We start from the raw sequence: 22359 nt of genomic DNA on the forward strand, positions 1-22359 counted from the left end.
GCAGAGGGAGAGGGAGAAGCAGACTCCCCACTGAGCATAGAGCCCAACTCAGGGCTCAATCCCGGGATCGTGACCAGAGCCGAAGGCAGACGCTTAACCAACTGAGCCACCCAAGTACCCCAAGAATCTACATTCTTAATGATCACATTCTAATGGCTCCTGAGCTAAGTACCCCCACCCCCACCCCCCCACACACAAACCGCTTTTCAATCTGAGTCAAGAAACTTGGACTCTGGTGCTAGTTCTGTCTTTAATGGCACAGTCGTTGAGTGTCTGCCTTCTACTAGACAGTTCAAGTAAGGGACCTCATCTGGAACTAGTCTGTATCTGACACACGTGTTGTGTTTTTTAACCTTAAGTGCTACAGACTTTCTATGAATCGAGGAAAAAAGCCGGGTCGCTAATTATATATAAAGTATTTATTTTTATGCACATATTTACCTACAAAATTTACAGACAATCAAACTGTGCCAAATACATAGAGTACCCTCTGATGACTTCGTAGGAGCAGAGAGGGTCTTATTGCTGCAATTTCAAGAATAAAATCTCATACACGTCAAAGCCAAGATGGACAGTTAAATGGTAGCCTTGTTAAAAAGTTTTTGTCCTGTGAGTGAATTTTCAGCTTCATGTTAAATGGAATTTAAAAGGCTGCTCATGAAATAATTTAAACCTTTTCAAAATCATCTAATAAACAGGTAAAAGGCACCTCCAGTTCTTTAAAATATTTACAGCAATCCCAACAGTTTAAGATTAAGGGCAATTATAGTACAGGTGGCTAAAATGCATACACAGTATGTCATTAACACTCTCGGAACAGTGAGAATTGTAGACTCTAGTTTGGGGCGCCGCTCCCAAGTCACCCTGTGATGGAGCGGCTGATCAATTACACCCGTGCAACACTAGTGTAACAGCACACCGACCGCGGCGTTAAGATCCAATGATCTAAAACAAGGACTATCAAATTCCCAGACAGTACATAATTTATAACTAAACTTGTATATTCAGAAGCCTTTGGAGTGTTCTTAAAATTATTAAAAAAAAATATAAAGTATATTTAGCATTGAAGGAAAACAACAAACTGGAAATGGTTACCATGAGAGTGGTTGAAGTTCACTATCTGGTTTAACAAAAATGGTTTCTCAGAAGAACATCTATAATTTCTCACAACATAATGGAGATGAGTCTTTCTCAGTTTACGCTCGATCCGACGTTTTTCTTGCATTATGATTAGAACAGAGGGATATTAAGAATGAAAGGCACAGCTATGCGCGATAGCTGGGTGTGAAGAGCCATGGGGCCGGCCAACGGATGCTCCCACGATACTGGTGCAGGAGAACAAAGTCCACGGAACGCTTCCCTCTTTGACATTGGCATTGATTTGCTATTTACAGTAGTTTGCAAAAATACATTATAAAAACTGGATGAGGTTCTGTTTCTAAGTTTAACTTAGTAACATATAGACATACTTCATCTGCAGAAGTCTCTGCAGGGTCTGAAGTACTAAAGTGACACTAATACTGTAACACAGATAATCAAAGGTACCAAGCACGGGGGAGGCGAGTCATCATCATCGAGATCATCTGGGTAAATATTGCACACTTCTTGTCAGTTGTTGCTATGACCTTCACATATCCAACTGTAAAAGGAATTCTTTATGGCTTTTTGCTGTATCACTCATTTGAAGAAAGGCTGTTTTAGGTCCCATAACAATGAGTGCAGATTGTCACTGAACATGAGGCCTAGGTTTCAAAATGAGTTTTCCTGTCTGTAGAAATGAAGGAAAAAAAGTTTTTCAATACATAGTTCCATTAAAAACATCGCCACTTATCCATAAGCCTTGAAGTACATTTGAAGGGTACCAGAACATCCTTTATACTAAGTAAATATTTTTTTAAAGATTTTATTTATTTGACAGAGAGAGATCACAAGTAGGCAGAGAGGCAGGCAGAGAGAGAAAGAGAGAGAGGAGGAAGCAGGCTCCCCGCCAAACAGAGAGCCTGATTCGGGACTCAATCCCAGGACCCAGAGATCATGACCTGAGCCGAAGGCAGAGGCTTTAACCCACGGAGCCACCCAGGCGCCCCAATATACAAAGTAAATATTAAGCAATGAACAGTTATGTTTTCCAAGTTTTGTGTGGAGTTTTCTTCCTAAAATCTTCATTATTAAGATTTTATTTATATATTTGACAGAGAGAGAGAGATAAAAGAGCACAAGCAGGGGGAGTGGCAAGCAGAAGAAGTAGACTCCCTGTGGACCAGGGAGCCCCATGCAGAATTTGACCCCCGGACCCAGGATCATGACATGACCTGAGCCAGAGGCAGATGCTTAACCAACCCAGGCACCCCTAAAATCTTCATTACTTTAAAACAACCCATTTGTTGTGCCTGGGTGCCTCAGTCATTAAGCATCTGCCTTTGGCTCAGGTCATGATGCCAGGGTCCTGGGATGAAAGCCCTGCATTGGGCTCCCTGCTCAGCGGGAAGCCTCCTTCTCCCTCTCCCACTCCCCTTCCTTTGTGTTCCCTCTCTAGCTGTCTCTCACTCTCTGTCAAATAAACAAATAAATAAATCTTATAAATAAATAAATACATAAATAAACAATCTATTTGATGAACTCCCTGTCCACTGGCTACCTAAAAATCTGCCAATCAATCCTATAAATAAAATCCCAACACGTATAAATTCATACTCCTTGTCAAATGAAATTTATAAAAGATAAGTATATGTATCTGAGCAAATATTTTTCCTTCACTAACATTAAATTTTTACTTTCAGGTGAAAATGTAAACCAATGATTGAGCACTAGACACTTACACACTGCTAATGTTTAGTATAAGTGGATATAAACTCTTCTGTAAGGTCAACTGCCCCCCCCCTTTTCTTTTAAGCAAGCTCTAGGGGTGGCTCCGTCGGTTAGGTGTCTGCCTGTGGCTCAGGTCATGACCCCAGGAGTCTGGGACCAAGTCCCACATTGGTCTCCCTGCTCAGCAGGAAGCCTGCTTCTCCCTCTGCCTACTACTCGCCCTACTTGTGCTCTGACAAATAAATAAAATCCTTTTAAAAACTGAAGAAACAAATAAATAAATATAGTTTTACGGGCACCTGGGTGGCTCAGTTGGTTAAGGGTCTGCCTTTGGCTTGAGTCATGATCCTGGGATCGAGCCCTTCTCCCTCTCCCTGCCACTCCCCCTGCCAGTGTTCATTCTCTGTCAAATAAATAAACCTTTAAAAATAAAGTAAGCTCTACGCCCAACATGGGGCTTGAACTCACGTTCCTAAGATCAAGAGTTAGATGCTCCACTGACTGGGCCAGCCAGGTGCCCTGGCCCAACTGTGTTATTTACCCAAAGAAAAGGTACATGCCATATAGTTCAAATAACTCCACTTCCGGAAGGTTACCTGAAGGACACAAGCATAAAGCTGTACATAAAGATGTTACTAACTTGGGCACCTAGGTGACTCAGCTGGTTAAGTGACAGACTCTTGGTTTCAGGTCATGTCATGATCTCATGGGTTGTGAGATAAAACCCTGCATTCGGTTCTGAGCTCAGCAATGAGTCTGCTTGAAGAATCTCTCCCTCTGCCTCTACCCAACTTGTGCTTTCTTGTGCATACTCTAAAACAAGTCTTTAAAAAAAGTTACTAATTCTTTCATTCAACATTTACTGAGTGTCTGCTGTGGGCCAGGCCTTGTGCGAGATACTAGGGATCCAAGAATGAACTAGACACTCCCTCATCCTCCTGCAGCTTAAGTTCTGGCAGAGAATATACAACATATGTAGTATGGAAACTGCAAACAACTGTATGACCAACAGGGCATTATATCATGAGGCATCCATAAAATAGGGCAGTGTGTAATTAAACAAAATGGAAGACCCCTCCCCCCTGCTTTTAAAAACAAAACAAAACAAAACAAAACAAGGCTCCATGCCCAGCATGGAGCTCATCATGAGGCCTGAATTCATGAACCCAAGATCAAGACCTGGGCTGAAATCAAGAGTTGGACACCCAACTGACTAAGCCACCCAGATGCCCCCAAACAGAAGACCTTAACTGGTATAGTGTAGATAAAAAGCCCAAGACTTTGCATGTGGTTCATGTCCAATAAATGGTGGCTCTTTTTTTTTTTTTTTAAAAGATTTTATTTATTTGACAGAGACCACAAGTAGGCAGAGAGGCAGGCAGAGAGAGAGGGAGGAAGCAGGATCCCTGCTGAGCAGAGAGCCCGATGCCGGGCTCAATCCCAGGACCCTGGGATCATGACCTGAGCTGAATGCAGAGCCACCCAGGTGCCCCTAAATGGTGGCTCTTAAAGCCTAATACTAGATCAAAGAAGCAGGTCTGAAAACTCCGTAATACCTAAGAAGCAAATGAGAATGGGGAACACAACATAAAACATCTTTGGCTGGTGAGACTCTAGGTGGTTTCATTAATATTTTGTTACTGTGATTCTTGGATTAAAAGTGCTGTCAAGATTCTGTTCACAAGATTCTCACTTTAACTTCATTTTTAGCTGTTTAACTTTTGGTAATTCCTTGGTAATGTTGGTAGAACTTTTATGCTAATTTTTTCACTGTTTTATTGAGGCATAACTTATATACAGTATATAACTTACATACTGCCTGGGCAGCTCAGCCAGTCAAGTATCCAACTCTTGATTTTGGCTTAGGTCAGGATCTGAGGATCATGAGATTGAGCCCCACATCAGGCTCAGTGCGAAGTCTGCTTGAGATTCTCTCACTCTGCCTCTCCCCCTGCGTGTGTGCTAACTAAGTAAAAATCTTCCCCCACACACATATGCCCACATAGCCACCACCCCATTCACGCTATAGAGTATCACCACCACCCAGAAAGTTCTTCTTCCACATCCCTTTCTGGTCAATGGGAGCCCCACTCCTGAAATAGACATAACTACTTCCCATAAATTTTGCCTGTCTCTGGTCTTTAAAGAAATGGAATCAGAGAGTATGTGTTCTTTCGCATCTACTTCTTTCACTCAATGTGCTTCTGAGATTCATCCATGTTATTATGTTCCAGCAGTCTATCCTGTTTTATATTGTTATTACGATATACAATACACAGTATTCCACTGTATAAATAGACCACTATTTGTTTTACCCAAGGTGTTTTTTTTTTAAAGATTTTATTAATTTAACAGAGAGAGATCACAAGTAGGCAGAGCAGCAGGCAGAGGGGGAAGCAAGCTCCCTCTGTTGAGCAGAGAGTCCGAAGCGGGGCTCAATCACAGGACCCTGGGATCATGACCTGAGCTGAAGGAAGAGGCTTTAACCCACTGAGCCACCCAGGTGCCCCATAAATAAAGCAAACTTAAAAAAAAAATCGGGTATTTCTAAAGTGCTAAAATACTTGAAGGTAAAAAATACAACTTGGGATTTGTTTCAAAATAATCTGATGGAAGAAGGTGGGCAGGGGTACACATGAAATAAGAATGGCCATGAGCTAATTATTGTTGACACTGACCAGTGGGGACACGGTTCATTATACTCTTCATTTTTTGTCTGGGAATTTTCGTAATTAAAACTTTCTTAGGGGCGCCTGGGTGAATCAGTGGGTTAAAGCCTCTGCCTTCGGCTCAGGTCATGATCCCAGGGTCCTGGGATCGAGCCCCGCATTGGGCTCTCTGCCCAGCAGGGAGCCTGCTTCCCTTCCTTTCTCTCTGCCTGCCTCTCTACCTACTTGTGATCTCTGTCAAATAAATAAAATCTTCAAAAAAAGAAAAACCTTTCTTGCAGGGGGCACCTGGGTGAATCAGTGGGTTAAAGCCTCTGCCTTCGGCTCAGGTCATGATCTCAGGGTCCTGGGATCGAGCCCCACATCGGGCTCTCTGCTTGGCGGGGAGCCTGCTTCCCCCTCTCTCTCTGTCTGCCTCTCTGCCTACTTGTGATCTCTGTCTGTCAAATAAATAAATAAATAAATAAATAAAATCTTTAAAAAAAAAAAAAACTTTCTTGCAGATGAAGATGTGATACACACACGAACCGCATGCACACTGGAGTATTATTCAGCCACAAAAAAGAATGAAATCTTACTATTTGCACTACATAGATGGAGCTCGAGAGTATAATGCTAAGTGAAACAGAGAAAGACAAATACTGTGCAATTTCACTCATATGTGCAATTTAAGAAAAAACAAAAACAAGCAAAGAAAAAAAGACAAATCAAGAAAAAGACTCTTAATTACAGAGAACAAACTGATGGTTACAGGAGGGGAAGTGGGTGGGGGGACGGGGGAAATAGATGATGGGGATTAAGGAGTGCCCTTGTCATAATGAGCACACGGTGATATACAGAAGTGCTGAAATCACTCTATGGTACAATCACTCTATGGTACACCTGAAACTAATGTAACATTGTATATTAACTATACTGGAATTAAAAAGAAAATGGTACTAGTAGAAAAAAAACTTAAAAAAAAAAATACCAAACTGAGTATATCATCCAGTAATTTACTTCTTGCACCTCACATTATGCCCTCCAGAGCCTTCGATGGCCATACTGACAGATTTACTTACGGTTTCCTACAATGTAGCTACACCTCAGCCTATTTTATTTACCATCCCCTTGTTGGGAAATGTAAAACTGGTTTCTATTTTTTCCCTACTGCAAAGCATGTTGCAATAAAGACCTTGTACCTGCCTCCTCGTGTGCATGTGACTGATGGTCCCCACCAAGGGTAGATGGAGAGAAGTAGAATGGTTAGGTCATGAGGCATGCCAATTTTACATTTTATAGGAATGATGAAAACTGCCCTCCAACATGGCTACCCCAGTATACATATACATATACATATACATATACATATATATATGTATTTTCTCAACAAGCAGTGCATGGGTTCATCTATTTCACCACAGTACTGGACTTTTCATTTCTACCAATGTAAAGGTAGGTAAGACAAATGAAAACTCAGTTTTAGGGGCACCTGGGTGGCTCAGGTCATAATCTCAGGGTCCTGGGATCGAGCCCTATGATGGGTTCCCTGCTCAGTGGGGAGGCTGCTTCTCCCTTTCCTTCCGCTTCCCCCCAAGACCCTCCATTCATGCTTGCTCTCACTTACTCACTCTTAAAAAGAAAAAAAGAAAAAGATAACTCAGTTTTACTGTCCATTTCCCCAATTACAAATGAGGCTATCTGCAGTCCCACTTCTGTGAGATGACTTACCTCTTTCCACATTTCAAATGTACTATTTATCTTTTTTTATTGATTTTTAATAGGTCTTTATTTTACATTCTATCCTCTATTAGATATCTTGCCAATACTTTCTTTTTATATGTATTTTTTTTTCAGTAATCGCTACACCCAACATGGGGCTCAAACTCACAAACCTGAGATGAAGAGTCACATGCTCACTGACTGAGCCAGCCAGGCGCCCCACAAATAATTTCTTCTCATCACTGCTCATTTTCTTGCCTTTTGCTGTACAAGATTTTCAAATGTTGGTGCAATTAAAGGTATCCAACCTCTTCCATGATGGTTTTTTGTTCTGAGTCTTAAAAAGTTTTTCTACACCAAAATCATAAACATATTCATCTCTGGGGCACCTTGGTGGCACAGTGGGTTAAACGTCCAACTTCTGGTTTCAACTTAGTCATGATCTCGAGCTCCATGTTGGGCTCCATACCGAGCAGGGAATCTGCTTGGGTTTCTCTTCCTCTACCCTTCCCCCAACTCATGTGTGTGTGCGCATGTTGTATTACTTATTATACTAATAAAGAAATCTTAAAAAACAAAAACCATTCATACGTACTTTCCTCTAATGCTTATGAGATAGGTATGTCTTTTTAAATATATTTAAGACTTTATCTGGAATTTAATCTTTTTAATTGATGTGAAGAAGAGATCTAAATTCATTTTTTTCTCAAATGAAAAGCCAATTACCTCAACACTATTAGCCCATTTCTCCCCTTTTTACTTGAAATACTATACTTTTCCTCTAATTTTTAAAAAAATCAAAGTGTTTAGTCTTTATTCTCTTCATTGATCTAGTGGCCTTCCTGGCTTAGTATCTTTTTTTTCTCTTTATTCTTATTTTCTATACTGGATAAGTATTATTTGATAGTTTTTCTAACTTGAAGGTAAAAATACCTTTATAAATAAAATAAGCGAATCAAACCTGTGAGATACTCTAGTACATCAACACATGATTAACTTTTAAAAACAGTCGGTTTGGGGGCGCCTGGGTGGCTCAGTGGTTAAGTCTCCGCTTTCGGCTCAGGTCATGATCCCAGGGTCCTGGGATCGAGCCCCGCGTCGGGCTCTCTGCTCGGCAGGGAGCCTGCTTCTCCCTCTCTCTCTGCCTGCCTCTCTGCCTACTCGTGATCTCTGTCTGTGAAAAAAGTAGATAAAATCTTAAAAAAAAAAAAAAAATCTTACATACAGGGCGCCTGGGTGGCTCAGTCAGTTAAGCATCTGACTTCAGCTCAGGTCATGACCCTGGGGTCCTGGGACTGAGTCCTGCATTGGTCTCCTGGACATTCTGCTTCTCCCTTTGCCCCACCTCCACTGCTTGTATTCCCCCCTTCTCAAAAATAAATAAATAAAATCTTATTTTTAAAAATCCTATATACAGAATATCATTAGATAAATAACAGTTTACAAATCCAACACCCAACAATCCATTTTTGGCCAATAATGACAACTGTATATTGAATTTAAGACAGCTTCAATCATAAGACACATCACGATTTTATTTCATTAAGATTAAACTGGGGGGAGGGGTGCCTGGATGGCTCAGTCAGTTAACCATCTGCCTTGGGCTGAGGTTGTGATCCCACGATCCTGGGATGGAGCCCCACAACAGGCTCCCTGCTCAGGAGGGAGCCTGCTTCCCCCTCTCCATCTGTTCCTCCCCCCTGCTTGTGCTCTCTCTCTAAAATAAATTAAAAAAAAAAAAAAAGAAAGAAAAGAAAGATTAAACTGGGGGTACCTGGCTGGCTCAGTGGTACAGCATGTGACTCTCGATCTCAGGGTCACGAGTTCAAGCCCCATACTTGGCATACAGCTTACGTGTTTAAAAAAAAAAAAAAAGATACTGTCAACTCTACCAGTTGACCTGTATGATACTACAGATCATTAGATGCATCTCAATTTCTGAGATGTAAATATGGGTCTTAGGATCAATACTGTAAGGAATATCTCCACTATTAATCCATGCAGACAATTTTTTAAAAGATTTTATTTATTTATTTGAGAAAGAGTGAGCACAAGCAGGGTGAAGGGGCCCGAGGGAGAAGCATACTCCCTGCTGAGCAAAAAGCCTGATGTAGGACTTGGGGATCCCTAGACTCCGGGATCATGACCTGAACCAAAGGCAGACGCTTAACCGACTGAGCCACCCAGGTGCCCCATGCAGACAATTTATTAATGTCTGCTTTATTTAAGCCAAAACATTTCAGTCCTTTCATGCACATCTACAATTTTCTAATGTAAACAATACTCACATCATCACAAGACATATTGTATTCTGCTAATACAGTTCGACATCGAGCAGCTATGCTGAAAAAATGTGGTCAAAGGAAAATTTATCATATGAAGAATAAGCTTTTAAAACAACACCTAGATGATCAAAAAGGTGCTTTCACTTCATTCAGAGAATAAAAGTCAATTTTGGTAAAGGATACATTGATGGTGCAACGACCCTCTTGTGTATTCCAGCAAAGAACAAGCCTATTAGGGTAATACAGCTAATAGTGAAAAATGGGTGATTCCATAAAGATGTGAAGAAGGACACCTGGAAAAGAAGAGTTTGAAATATAAAAATGTTCAGAATCTCAGAACAATACTAATTTTTACCTCCCCAATTACGCATAAATATACATAGGATTTTGATCATCTGAAATATGAGGATTTGAAGAATTTAAAATAATCCTAGTTCTGTTTTGCTGTGCCATACAAATAAAACAAGTTATCTATTTTGTATCTTTAATGTAGCAAGATAATATAGCAATATTCCCTCCATTAATTTCAAAGACTTTAACCATTAAAAATTCATTCTTGGGGCGCCTGGGTGGCTCAGTGGGTTAAAGCCTCTGCCTTTGGCTCAGGTCATGATCCCAGGTTCCTGGCATTGAGCCCCACATTGGGCTCTCTGCTCCGTGGAGAGCCTGCTTTCTCCTCTCTCTCTGCCTGCCTCTCTGCCTACTTGTGATCTCTGTCTGTCAAATAAATAAAATCTTTAGGAAAAAATAAATAAATAAATAAAAATAATAAAAATTCATTCTTATAATCAAAAACCATCCTACCAAAATGTTTACTAAACTCTTTCTGGTAAAAAAAAAAACAATTTAAAAAGCAGATGACGAGAGGCATCTGACTGGCTCAGCTAGTACAGCATGTCTCTTGACCTCAGTAGTCATGAGCACGAGCCCCGTGTTGGGCATAAAGATTACATACATACAGACACACACACATATATAAAAGCACAAGACTGTAAGCACCACAAGAGCAGATGTGGTCTTGTGCATCTCTGTTCTTCCAGTATCTGAAACAGTGCTTGGCAAACGTATGTGCTCAATTAACACTGCTGAACGAGTGAAGATAAGGCCTCTGGTCTGAAGTCAATGAAAACACAAGTCAGAAGTGATATAGTTACTCTCCCTGTTGAAAAGCTTCCTTTCAGGACTGGGGCAGCCTCTATCATTCATAACCTGGTCCCAGTCCAACCATTTCCTGCTGCACCCACATACATGCTACCGTATTCCTCCTCTCCTACGTGGTCCCAGAAGATTCAGCTCCAGTATAATCCTCCCTCTCTGTGGAAGCAAAAAGTGAGTTTGATTTTGAAGCTACTGAGACTTACTTATTTTTAAAGATTTTATTTATTGGGGCGCCTGGGTGGCTCAGTGGGTTAAAGCCTCTGCCTTCGGCTCGGGTCATGATCCCAGGGTCCTGGGATCGAGCCCCGCATCGGGCTCTCTGCTCGGCGGGGAGCCTGCTTCCTCCTCTCTCTCTTCCTGCCTCTCTGCCTACTTGTGATCCCTGTCTGTCAAATAAATAAATAAAATCTTTAAAGACTTTTTTTTAAAGATTTTTAAATCTTTAAAAAAAAACTTAGGGAACCTGGGTGGCTCAGTGGGTTAAAGCCTCTGCTTTCGGCTCAGGTCATGATCCCAGGGTCCTGGGATCGAGTCCCACATCGGGCTCTCTGCTCAGCAGGGAGCCTGCTTCCTCCTCTCTCTCTCTCTCTGCCTGCCTCTCTGCCTACTTGTGATCTCTGTCTGTCCAATAAATAAATAAAATCTTTAAAAAAAAAAAAAAAACTTAAAAAAATCTTTAAGGATTTTTAAATCTTTAAAATCTTTTTTTTAAAGATTTTTAAATCTTTAAAAAAAACTTAAAAAAAAATCTTTAAAGATTTTATTTATTTATTTGACAGACAGGGATCACAAGTAGGCAGAGAGGCAGGAAGAGAGAGAGGAGGAAGCAGGCTCCCCGCCGAGCAGAGAGCCCGATGCGGGGCTCGATCCCAGGACCCTGGGATCATGACCCGAGCCGAAGGCAGAGGCTTTAACCCACTGAGCCACCCAGGCGCCCCAATAAATAAAATCTTTTTAAAAAATGTTTTATTTATTCGATAGAGAGAGAGTAGAAGCATGGGAAGCAGCAGGGAGAGAGAGAAGCAGGCTCCCACTGAGCAGAGCGCCTGACTTAGGGTGCAATCCCAAGACGCTGGGATCATGATCTGAGTTGAAGGCAGACGCCTAACTGACTGAGCTACCCAGGCACCCCTGAAGCTACTGAGATTTAAATAGACAGAAGACACTCAAGCAGGGAAAGATGATTAGTAGCTACCTATAAAGAAGGTAGGTTTAGGGGCACCTGGCTGGCTCAGTCAGAAGAGCATGTGACTCCTGATCTTGGGGTTGTGAGTCTGAGCCCCATATGGGGTACAGAGATTACTTAGATGAAACTTGAAAAAAAAGGGGGCAGCGCCTGGGTGGCTCAGTCAGCTGAGTGTACAACTCTTAGTTTTTGCTCAGGTTGTATTTTCAGGGTTGTGAGATCAAGCCTTGTGTTGCCCTCAGCTGGGAATGTGCTTAAAATCCTCTCTCTCTGTCCTTCTCCCCCACCACTTGTCGTGCTCACTTTCCCTCTCTGTCAAATTAAAAAAAAAGAAAAAGAAAAAAAAGAATGAGCATTTAAGAGAAACAAAGAGCTAATTTCAGATCTGGGCATAAGAGACGACAGCAGGAAATAAGACAATGGGAGTATGTAAGACAAGAGTCTAGGATCCAGGACTGAAACAAGAGTCGGCACTGAAGCCAGACTACTGGGGGATAGCACTATAGTTTGAAAGAGGAAAAAAGATGTGTTTAGAGTCTGGAAAAAGAAATCCAATGGAATAGGAACTAAATGGGAGCAACAGAACTAAGCCAAAGGCATCTATACTTCACTCTTAAACCAAGAGATGCCTACATATTTCAAGACCAAGAACTAAACTTACAAAAAAGACCAGGTAGCTGGCCTAGTACGCTACTGGTTAAATAAATCTGTCAAATGAAGAAATGAGAGACTAACAACATCAGAAGGGACGAAGCTCCCAGAAGGATGAAATTCTGAAAAGGTTAATAATCCAGAGGAATGTCTTCTTAAAACCTTCAAGGAGAGGGGCACCTGGGTGGCTCAGTGGGTTAAAGCCTCTGCCTTCGGCTCAGGTCATGATCTCAGGGTCCTGGGATCGAGCCCTGCATCGGGCTCTCTGGTCAGTGGAGAGCCTGCTTCCCTCTCTCTCTGTGTCTGCCTGTCTCCCTACTTGTGATCTCTCTTTCTCTGTCAAACAAATAAATAAAATATTTAAAAAAAAAACAAAAAAACAAAAACTTCAAGGAGAGTTTAATTCCCACAGGCCAGCTAGATTTCACGTGGCCTGCACAATGTAAGCACATGTAGTGTCTTATACGTTAATTTTATTTATTTATTTATTTATTTATTTTTAAAGATTTTATTTATTTATTTGTCAGAGAGAGAGAGAGAGTGAGCACTGGCAGACGGAGGCAGAGGGAGAAGCAGGCTCCCCGCCAAGCAAGGAGCCCGATGTGGGACTCGATCCCAGGACACCGGGATCAGGACCCGAGCCGAAGGCAGCTGCTCAACCAACTGAGCCACCCAGGCGTCCCTATATGTTAATTTTAATCAGATCAGTCAACATCGCCCTTCTTTCCTCCACAGCAATGATCAACTGCATCTAAATACCGATTCCCCCTTTAGATCAGGCATTCATGTACTTTCTAGCTTGCTCTATTCCTTCTCTCCTTGGATTCTTTAAGATAATCACGCACTGGCTTTTGAGTTTGCAACTCCTGCTAGAGACAATTGCTGTTTAAAACTCCTATCAGCTTTGAGGTTATTAAATACTGAAATCTAAAGAGCTAACCCTTAGGCTAATAGTTATATTCTCACCTAATTTAGAAAATTACATTAACTACAGAGTTTTGGGTCTATTTCAAATTACATTTAATTCTGTGTTTTATTAAGATCTCAACTAGCTGAAATCAGCTTATATTTTTCCCCAATTAGAAGTCAGATTCATTTCCCAAGATAGACCTTTTCAATCTTCTTGCCAGCCTCCTCACTCTTCCCCTGAAGATGAACACCAAGCACAGCCTTAAGAGCAGACTTTTATAAATGAACACACAAGAGAGTTTCCTATCTGCCATAAAAACCCCTCTATTAATGTAAAATTCCATCACCAGTCTCCCCTACCTTCTATTCTTTTATATCTCCACCCCAATGGATAAAGTCAGGGAGACTACACGCTAAATAAACCCCTGGCTGCCTGAACTGCCATCTGGACTGCTGACAAAAGCTTTGCTATTAGGTTTTTCTTCTGTATAAACCAACATGTTATAAATAAAGCTACTGGAAGCAGTCCACCTAATTACAGTTTAAAAAGGGATGTGGGCTTGAAATTTGAGAGAAATTAGAATACCACTATTACCTAAATAAAGCTGCACTGAGGCAAAAAAAAACTTCGCTGAAATACTAGAGACTACTGCTTCTCTAATAAAAAAAAAAACTCAGTTTGAAATTAAGGCACAAGTTAGTAGAAAGAACTAGAATTTTGAGAAACATTCTATCAGATTTGATCAAAAGGATGCTTCCAGAAATAACATTATGAAATCTTTTATTGCATTCGGTATAGCGATGTTCTTGTACAGTGCCCAATGGGAGTTCTCTCAGGGTTTCCTGTATTAAATTTCAGGCAGGAAATTTTTTAAAAGATAAATGCGGAGAACAAAATCTTTGCTAGCTCATGGAACTCATACATGTGTTCTTTTCACAGAGAAGGAAAACCATGGAACCAACTGTGACTTTATGGATTAGGTAACTCAGAGACTAATTTACAACTCAGTTCTGGCAAGTGTGGTAGCCCATATGACCTTGTCTGTGACCTGGTTTCCTTCCTTTGACACTCTAGTCTAATCTTTTTTTTTCTCCCCTCGATCTTGATGTTTTATTACATTAAAATTTTGCTGTTTTATCATGTTTCCTGCAAAGACATTTCAAATGCTTTGCGGGATGATGAAAGGTACTACCAAATTTAAGTCACAGAAGAAAATGAAATTTTGTAATTTTTAAAAGCTGGCACAGATGATATTAAATGAACAAAAGAGAAGACAATTTTTATACTGAAATATGTGCAAATTGTGAATATGAAATGTAAAAAGATACGTAAGAAGTTCAGAAATGAGTAAGTAGTAGTGTAAGTGGGGTATTTCTTAGGTCTTTTTCCCTGTAAAAGATACTTAATCTACAACACACAACCAAAGTTTTTCTTAACCAAATTAATATAAGGCATATATTTAATATAATGATTAACGTCACTACTAGTAATAATAGGTAGCACTTGGGTAATACTTTACAATACGATGAATTACTGCTACATTATCTCATTTAATCCAGTAAAGATTTTAAATAAAAACTTCTACCTTTTGTGTCTCGGGATCTATTAACCAGTTCCAGGCACCAGTAGCTGTGCAGACAGATACCACTATAAGAAGCACTGATGAAAGATAAACACGAAATTAGTAAGGAAATAAGATGTTAATACATTTAAACTAATAGCACCAGTTCCTAATCAATGAGAGTCAAAGGATGCAGCACTTTATTAAATGGAAAATACATTCGACTGAGGAATTAGGAAACTTGCTGTATGACTCTGAGGAATTCTCTTAAATACTATGAACCTTAGTAATTGAGGATGATATTGTTTCCATTATTACTTCAGTCAGAACTTACCAAGATCAATAAATTAAAAGCAGTAGGAACTTTTGATATGCTTTATGCTGATTTTGCAGATTCTACAAATTCAAATTAAAAAACAAAAACAGGGGGTGCCTGGGTGGCTCAGTGGGTTAAAGCCTCTGCCTTCACCTCGCGTCATGATCTCGGGGTCCTGGGATGGAGCCCCACATCGGGCTCTCTGCCCCATGGGGAGCCTGCTTCCTCCTCTCTCTCTGCCTGCCACTCTGCCTGTTTGTGATCTCTCTCGGTCAAATGAATAAATAAAATCTTTAAAACAACAACAAACAAACCAAAAAAAAACAGGGACACCTGGGGGGCTCAGTCGGTTAAGCGGCTGCCTTCGGCTTAGGTCATGATCCCAGCGTCCTGGGATCCAGTCCCACATCGGGCTCCTTGCTCTGCGGGGAGCCTGCTTCACCCTCTGCCTCTGCTTGCCACTCTTTCTGCCTGTGCACTCTCTCTCTCTCTCTAATAAATAAATAAAATCTTTAAAAAAATAAAAAAATAAAAAACAAAAACACCTCTCATTTTCTACGTAAACAAACCAAACAATGACTCCTTTATGAAAGCACTGAGAATCCTGGCTAGAGGATTCTGCCTTTAAACAACGGCTGCTGAAACGGCTGGTGTCAAGAATGTGGAGCACACTGATCAGTGTCAGGTTTTCTTCAGAGACTTAAAGGAAGTTCAGGGTAGAAATTACTGATGGTAGAACTCAGAAAACTTTCTCCTCACTAAGCTAGAATTATTTTAGGAATTCTAAATAGATCCTAAACAAAACTCAAGAATGAATGATACAGAGGTGCCTGGGTAGCTTCACTGGTTGAATCTGTGACTCTTGATATCAGGGCTGTAGGTTTGAGCCCCCAGGTAGATGTAAAGATTACTTAAAAATAAAATCTTAGGGATGCCTGGGTGGTTTAGTCAGTTAAGCAGCTGCCTTTGGCTCAGGTCATGATCCCAAGGTCCTGGGATCGAGTCCCACTTCTGGCTCCTTGTTCAGTGGGGAGCCTTCTTCTCCCTCTGCCTGCAGCTTCCCCTGCTTGTGTGTTCTCTCTCTCTCTCTGACAAATAAATAAATAAAATCTTCTAAAAAATGTTTAAAAAAAATAAAATCTTAAAGAAAAAAAAGGAATTGAAAAAAAAAGGAATAAATGATACTACTAGAAAATAATAAAGGGCACCAAGACCTAGTTAATATTCTGTATATCAAGGTACTGTCCTTCGGTTAGGACACATACAGTTTTAAAATATAAAGACCAAGATTCACAGAGCAATAGAAACATAAAACTTTATCTAGAATTCCTGGTGATTTACTTTCAGAAGCAGCAAATCACAGGAAAACAATTTCATTTTAGGTATTTAAGAACAGAATCAAAATTTCAGAATTACATTTTCAGAACATATTAAAAATTTCTTATAATGCTGTATTTCCAGTAAGAAATATGTCATACTACACAGATTTTTCTTTTGAAAAATGAAGCAAAAGCAAAAGCAAACCCACTGGCAGGGACTCAAACACATACTTTTCATTGACACATTAACCAAGCTGATGTCATTTGTATGTAAGCACTGAGACCATGAATTACAGAAAAAGTAAAGTATATTCACTATATTATAAGATACCACAGCATCATATACATTTTAAAAGATTTTCAAGTACAGTGAAGTAAGGTTTTAGGGGTAATTCCTCCCTTAAGCCAAAGAACCTGAGAAAATCATTACTTGTAAATTCTGACCAACCAGAATTCTGACAGCATACAAACAGAACTTTGCAAATAGATCGAATAAAAATATCATGAAAAATCCTGACACAGAAAAAGGCTCCTAACTTCAACAGTGCTCTGTGGCCCCACAAACTGAATTACACTTTGAAATAAAACATGTTTTCAACATGTGCTGTTGTACTTCCCTATTGGCAGGAATTAAATTTCAGTAACACACGTCCAAGAAACTAAAACTGGTCCCAACATAAGTTAGCAAAGCATTTTGTTTGCTGAGGTCATCATTTACATATTTATCTGCATTTCCTAAGTATTTCCATGGGGCAATAACCATTTTTTCAAACCATATTTTACAGTACTCATGACATTTTGAAAAGCCAGTTGCAAGGTGAATTTGTTTGCCAGGATAGGCTGCAAAGCAACACATTCCTTGTCTGCTAAAATCGACCAAAGCTGATTTCATAACCTTTGCAGGTGTATGTTAAATATGATTTTCCTCAACAGAATTTTATTTCGATAGTTTGTAGGCAAACTGTAAAACTGCTAAAGATCCTCCTGAAGTTTTTGTGTGTGTCACTTATCAATATTGTTAATATTTAATAAAAAAAAGTGCATGTATTTTGATGGAAAAATTAAAATCCAACCATATGAAATACTGTCCTTTTAGTAGAGCCACTTCCTTTCCTTAAAGATTTCTTTGGTGGGGATGCCTGCTGGCTCCGTGAGTAGAGCCTGCCACTCTCCATCTCAGGGTTGTGAGTTTGAGCCCCACATAGACTGCAGAGATGACTTAAAAATAACTTTTTTTTAAGAAACCAGTGTTTCTTTTTATTTTTTTTTAAGATTTTTATTTATTTATTTATTTGACAGACAGAGACCACAAGCAGGCAGAGAGGCAGGCAGAGAGAGAGAGGGGGAAGCAGGCTCCCTGCTGAGCAGACAGCCCCTTGCGATGCGGGGCTCGATCCCAGGACCCTGGAATCATGACCTGAGCCCAAGGCAGAGGCTTTAACCCACTGAGCCACCCAGGCGCCCCTTAAAAATAAAATCTTAAAAACTTTTTTCTTGGGGCGCCTGGGTGGCTCAGTGGGTTAAAGCCTCTGCCTTGGGCTCAGGTCATGATCCCAGGGTCCTGGGATTGAGCCCTGCATCAGGCTGTCTGCTCCACAGGGAGCCTGCTTCCTCTTCTCTGCCTGCCTCTCTGCCTACTTGTGATCTCTGTCTGTCAAATAAATAAATAAAATATTAAAAAAAAAAATAAAGTCTTTAAAAAAAAAACTTTTTTCTTTAGGATGCGTTGTTTACTAAGTTAAAAAAATTCAAAAACTGTCAAAACACCAAGAAAATCTTATGGTTTAGTAAAGCATTTGTTAGTAAAAGAGTTTACACAAAAGCAAATCATTGCCAGGCAGAGATAAAAGTACCAACTATCAGTTTATTTTCCAAAGAAACATTCAAGAACTTACTTCTCCAACGTCCAGTGGCAGGTTGCAAACAATGAATATATTCTGTAAGTCTCCTCTCAAAAGCCTTGAGATCTAGGTAAAAAGATTTCAATTTTCCAATTGAGCCACTCTTACTAGTTTGCATCCATTAAGATGAAATTTTAGATACTCTAACTGCTTCAGGTCTTACACACCAACTTACATGTATCACTGCACTGTTTACTTCGTTTACTAGGACAGCTTTAAGCACTTGACAAAAACATTAGGTTTCTTTAATTCCAATTTCACATATAAGGAAACTGGCTGGTTCACTTTTAGGAGCTTCGTAAAATGGTATGTGGAAAATCAGCAGCAGCCTCAGCCGGCGCCAAAAGCTAGAATTTTGGGGGTTGCAAATAAAAGGATCAAAATCAGGTCGAGTTTTAATTCTGCCGGAACCAAGAACCTTCTACTAGAAAAATGTATTCCCTAACATCAACGTCTTCGAGGTCTCTCTGACCGCAATGACCCGATTCCGATTTCTGGCCCTTCCGTGTAATTAATGGCTACGCTTCGCGTCCGGTCTCACTTGATTTCTGATTCGGCTAACGGGTGGGTGTGGAGACACTCCCCTTTCCTCCCACAGAATGGGTTACAGGTGACCCACCGGGGCACTATCAGAGCTCAAGCTCGGAGGCCTTCTGAAAGGGGCGTCCAAGGTGCTCCTGAACGAGCAAGGTGGGCTATCTTTCCCCAATCGAGACTTTTAAAGTTTAAAGGATCAAGCCACTCCCTTCCTGTGGCAGTAAACCAGAAACCATAGGAGGAATTACGGATCCATTTCCCGGGACTATCGAAATAAAATTAGGTGAATTACCATACACAAACTGCAAAATGCGAAATACTTGTTAATGAATAAAAAGCAAAAGTTGCCCAGACGAGGGGCTCCCAGTCTGAGCTGGGGGGATGGGAGAGCTGACGCAACGTCCCCCAGCGCCCACGGAGGCCACGCGCGCGGGAACCAGAGTCCGGCCGCCTCCGGCCGCCCCGAGGCCCCGGCGGCCCCGGCCCCTTCAGTCCATCCTTCGCGGCCTCCTCTCCCCGGGGCGGGGTCTCCGCGACTCTAGCCCCTCCAGCTTCCGGGAGGAGCCCGGGACCTGCCCGGGCGACCCAGGAAGCCCACTCTACCTTCCGCCTGCTCCAGCGAGTTCATGTCGGGCGGCAGCTCGGGTCACCGCCGCGGCCCCGTCCGCATCGCAGCTCCGCGGCCCCCGCCCGGCCCGCAACGCCAACTCCCACCTCTAACCGCTTCCCTCCGCCCCTCACCGTCGCACCGCCCCTTGCCTACACCCGCTTCGCTCATTGGGCATCTCTGCAAGACCCGACAACTAAGACGGCTTTCTATTGGTTAGCTCCCGCACCGGCCTCGGGGCCTGGCGTTGGACGGTCTGCCGGAGGGACCAAGACCTGCCGGCGGTCGGGCTGATGTAACGCTGGCGCCGCCTCCTGCCCCGGGGAGGAACTGCAGCCTGTCGGAGCCAATTCGCGCGTTAAGTGTGTATTAGTTTCCTGCCTGGTTCTTTCATTCCTCAAATATTTTTGAGCGCCCTTTACCTTCTGGGCAGTGTTCTGGTCACTGACGAGGGGTAAAAAAGGAGCTAGCTCTTCCCTCTAGGACTCGAGGGGGTACAAAACTAATGAAAACCCAAATGATGGATTTAGGTTAGAGTACCTCCTTCCTTGAAAGCCCAACTACTTAAGGAAGCATTTCTCCCTTGGTTAGTTTTTTCTCATGTTACCCAATTTTCCCAAAGTTTACCAACTTTCATAAATCATAAAGAAGGCAAAGAAAGTATGACTACGTTTATATTTAGTTAAAATGCTTCTTGCTAATTTCCTTGTGGTCATTCATTCATTCAAGAACTATTTATTGGGAGATGTTCTAGGCACTGTGTTTTATCAGGATACACTTATGAGGGGCGCCTGGGTGGCTCAGTGGGTTAAAGCCTCTGCCTTTGGCTCAGGTCATGATCCCAGAGTCCTGGGATCAAGCCCCGCATCGGGCTCTCTGCTCAGCAGGGAGCCTGCTTCCCCATCTCTCTCTTTAGGCTTCTCTGCCTACTTGTGATCTCTGTCTGTCAAATAAATAAATAAAATCTTAAAAAAAAAAAAGAGATACACTTATGACCAAGACAGAGGAGATTCCTGTCCTATTAGAGCAAGATAGAGGAGATTGCTGTCCCATTACAACAGGTGATAAACATGCAATAAGTAATGTGACTCCTGACCTTGGGGTCCTGATTTGGAGTGTGCCCCTAGGTGTTAGGCGTACGGTTTACTTAAAAAAAAAAAACAAACAAAAAACACACATGCAAATAAGTAATTGCTTTCAGATAGATAGTTGTATGAAAGAACTAACAGAGTAGTTCCATATGATGAGCCAAAGGAGGGGTAAATAAGTAAACAAACAAACAAATTTAAGCCATAAGTCAAACTCTCCATTTTTACTTCTTGCTCAATGCTCCATTTCTCCATCACCAAGTCTTGTCACCCTTCCCTTTGTTAGAGAATGGTTATTGAATATCTGTCATATTACAGGCTCTCCTGGGCAAGGTCCTGGGGAGGTGAGGAGTGAGACAGATGGCTGAATAGGACAGTCCAAAGCAGTGTGATAATGGGAGCTTTGCTAACTTGCCTTCAAAGGAGACCTGTTGGGGCACGTGGTGGGCTCGGTAGGTGGAGCCTGTGACTCTTGATCTCAGGTTGTGAGTTTGAGCCCCATATGGGGTGTAGAGATTACTTAAATAAATGATTAAAAAAAAAAAAAAAAGCAAGACCTGCTAATTGCAGGTTAGCCTGTTTGCCTGATGGGGTAAGCAAGTTTCTATTTCTAGCAAGAGCTTGGAACAACGGAGGAAGACCAAGGACTACCTCCTGGGTACTCCCTCTCCTCTTTCATTTTCAACTGTGCTCAAATAAATGTTGAACGTGTCTTTGAAAGGGTATACATTCTTAGTGTGTCACCAGCATCTACATGTATGGGTTCTGAGTGTTAAGAGTAAGGGAGGAGAGGAAGAAAATGGGCCTCATAGGTTAAGAAATTTGGAACCCAAGGTATTGGGGAAACCAAAAGATGTAGATTTGTAAAAACATCGTGTCAATGAGATTTGGCAAGAACATAGTCAACAAGAAGTAGTAAATGTTCAGGCACTGGGACATAAACTGGGAATGCAAAGATACCTACAACTAATTCCTGCCTTCTGTAAGGGTAGAACTCAGTGTAAAAACAAAATGAAACACCAGACTGAAAACATCAGGGATGAGATGAAGATCCGCTTTGAAGAGGGCAGTCCAGGACAATAGCTAACGATTGTTATATTTTTCTAGGGGGTTTGGCACGACACCTTTTATTCTTCAGGACTGCTATAGCTCCTGTAAACCCTCCATCAACAGCTCTGAGTCCAAGAGTGTCTACCAAACCCGTTGCAGAGATGAGTTTATAGAAGAGCAGGTGAATTGATCACTTCCAACCCTGTGGCTGGAGTTACTATTGATGTGTCTCTCTCTCTTCTTCCACGAGGTACATCAGATCACTTGGCAAATCTTGTTGGCTCTGCCGTCAGCATGCCTCTACCCTGAGATTATGACCTGATCCAAAGGCAGACGCTTAACCCACTGAGCCACCCAGGCGCTCCTTCATACATTTTTATTTATTTAAAAAAAATTTGGCGGTGGGGGGGGCGCCTGGGTGGCTCAGTGGGTTAAAGCCTCTGCCTTCGGCTCAGGTCATGATCCCAGGGTCCTGGGATCGAGTCCCACATCAGGCTCTCTGCTTGGCGGGGAGCCTGCTTCCCCCTGCCTCTCTGCCTACTTATGATTTCTCTCTCTGTCAAATAAATAAATAAAATCTTTAAAAAAAATTAAAGGAAGGAAATTCTGACT

General features: G+C 41.6%; 1 protein-coding gene across 1 annotated transcript; it reads right to left on the reverse strand.

Moving 5' to 3' along the window:
* Window positions 1-399: 399 nt before the first annotated feature.
* Window positions 400-19727, reverse strand: CNEP1R1 (CTD nuclear envelope phosphatase 1 regulatory subunit 1). The gene is made up of 6 exons (XM_080829141.1): window positions 19606-19727; window positions 18460-18531; window positions 14954-15027; window positions 9647-9756; window positions 9467-9521; window positions 400-1768 (listed from the first exon to the last, which is right to left on the reverse strand). The coding sequence occupies exons 1-6, from the start codon at window positions 19628-19630 to the stop codon at window positions 1727-1729; spliced, it is 378 nt and encodes a 125-aa protein (XP_080685267.1). The 5' UTR covers window positions 19631-19727; the 3' UTR covers window positions 400-1726.
* Window positions 19728-22359: the final 2632 nt, after the last annotated feature.

This window comes from Martes martes (assembly GCF_963455335.1).
Source record: "Martes martes genome assembly, chromosome: 17".
Taxonomy (NCBI): Eukaryota; Metazoa; Chordata; class Mammalia; order Carnivora; family Mustelidae; genus Martes; species Martes martes.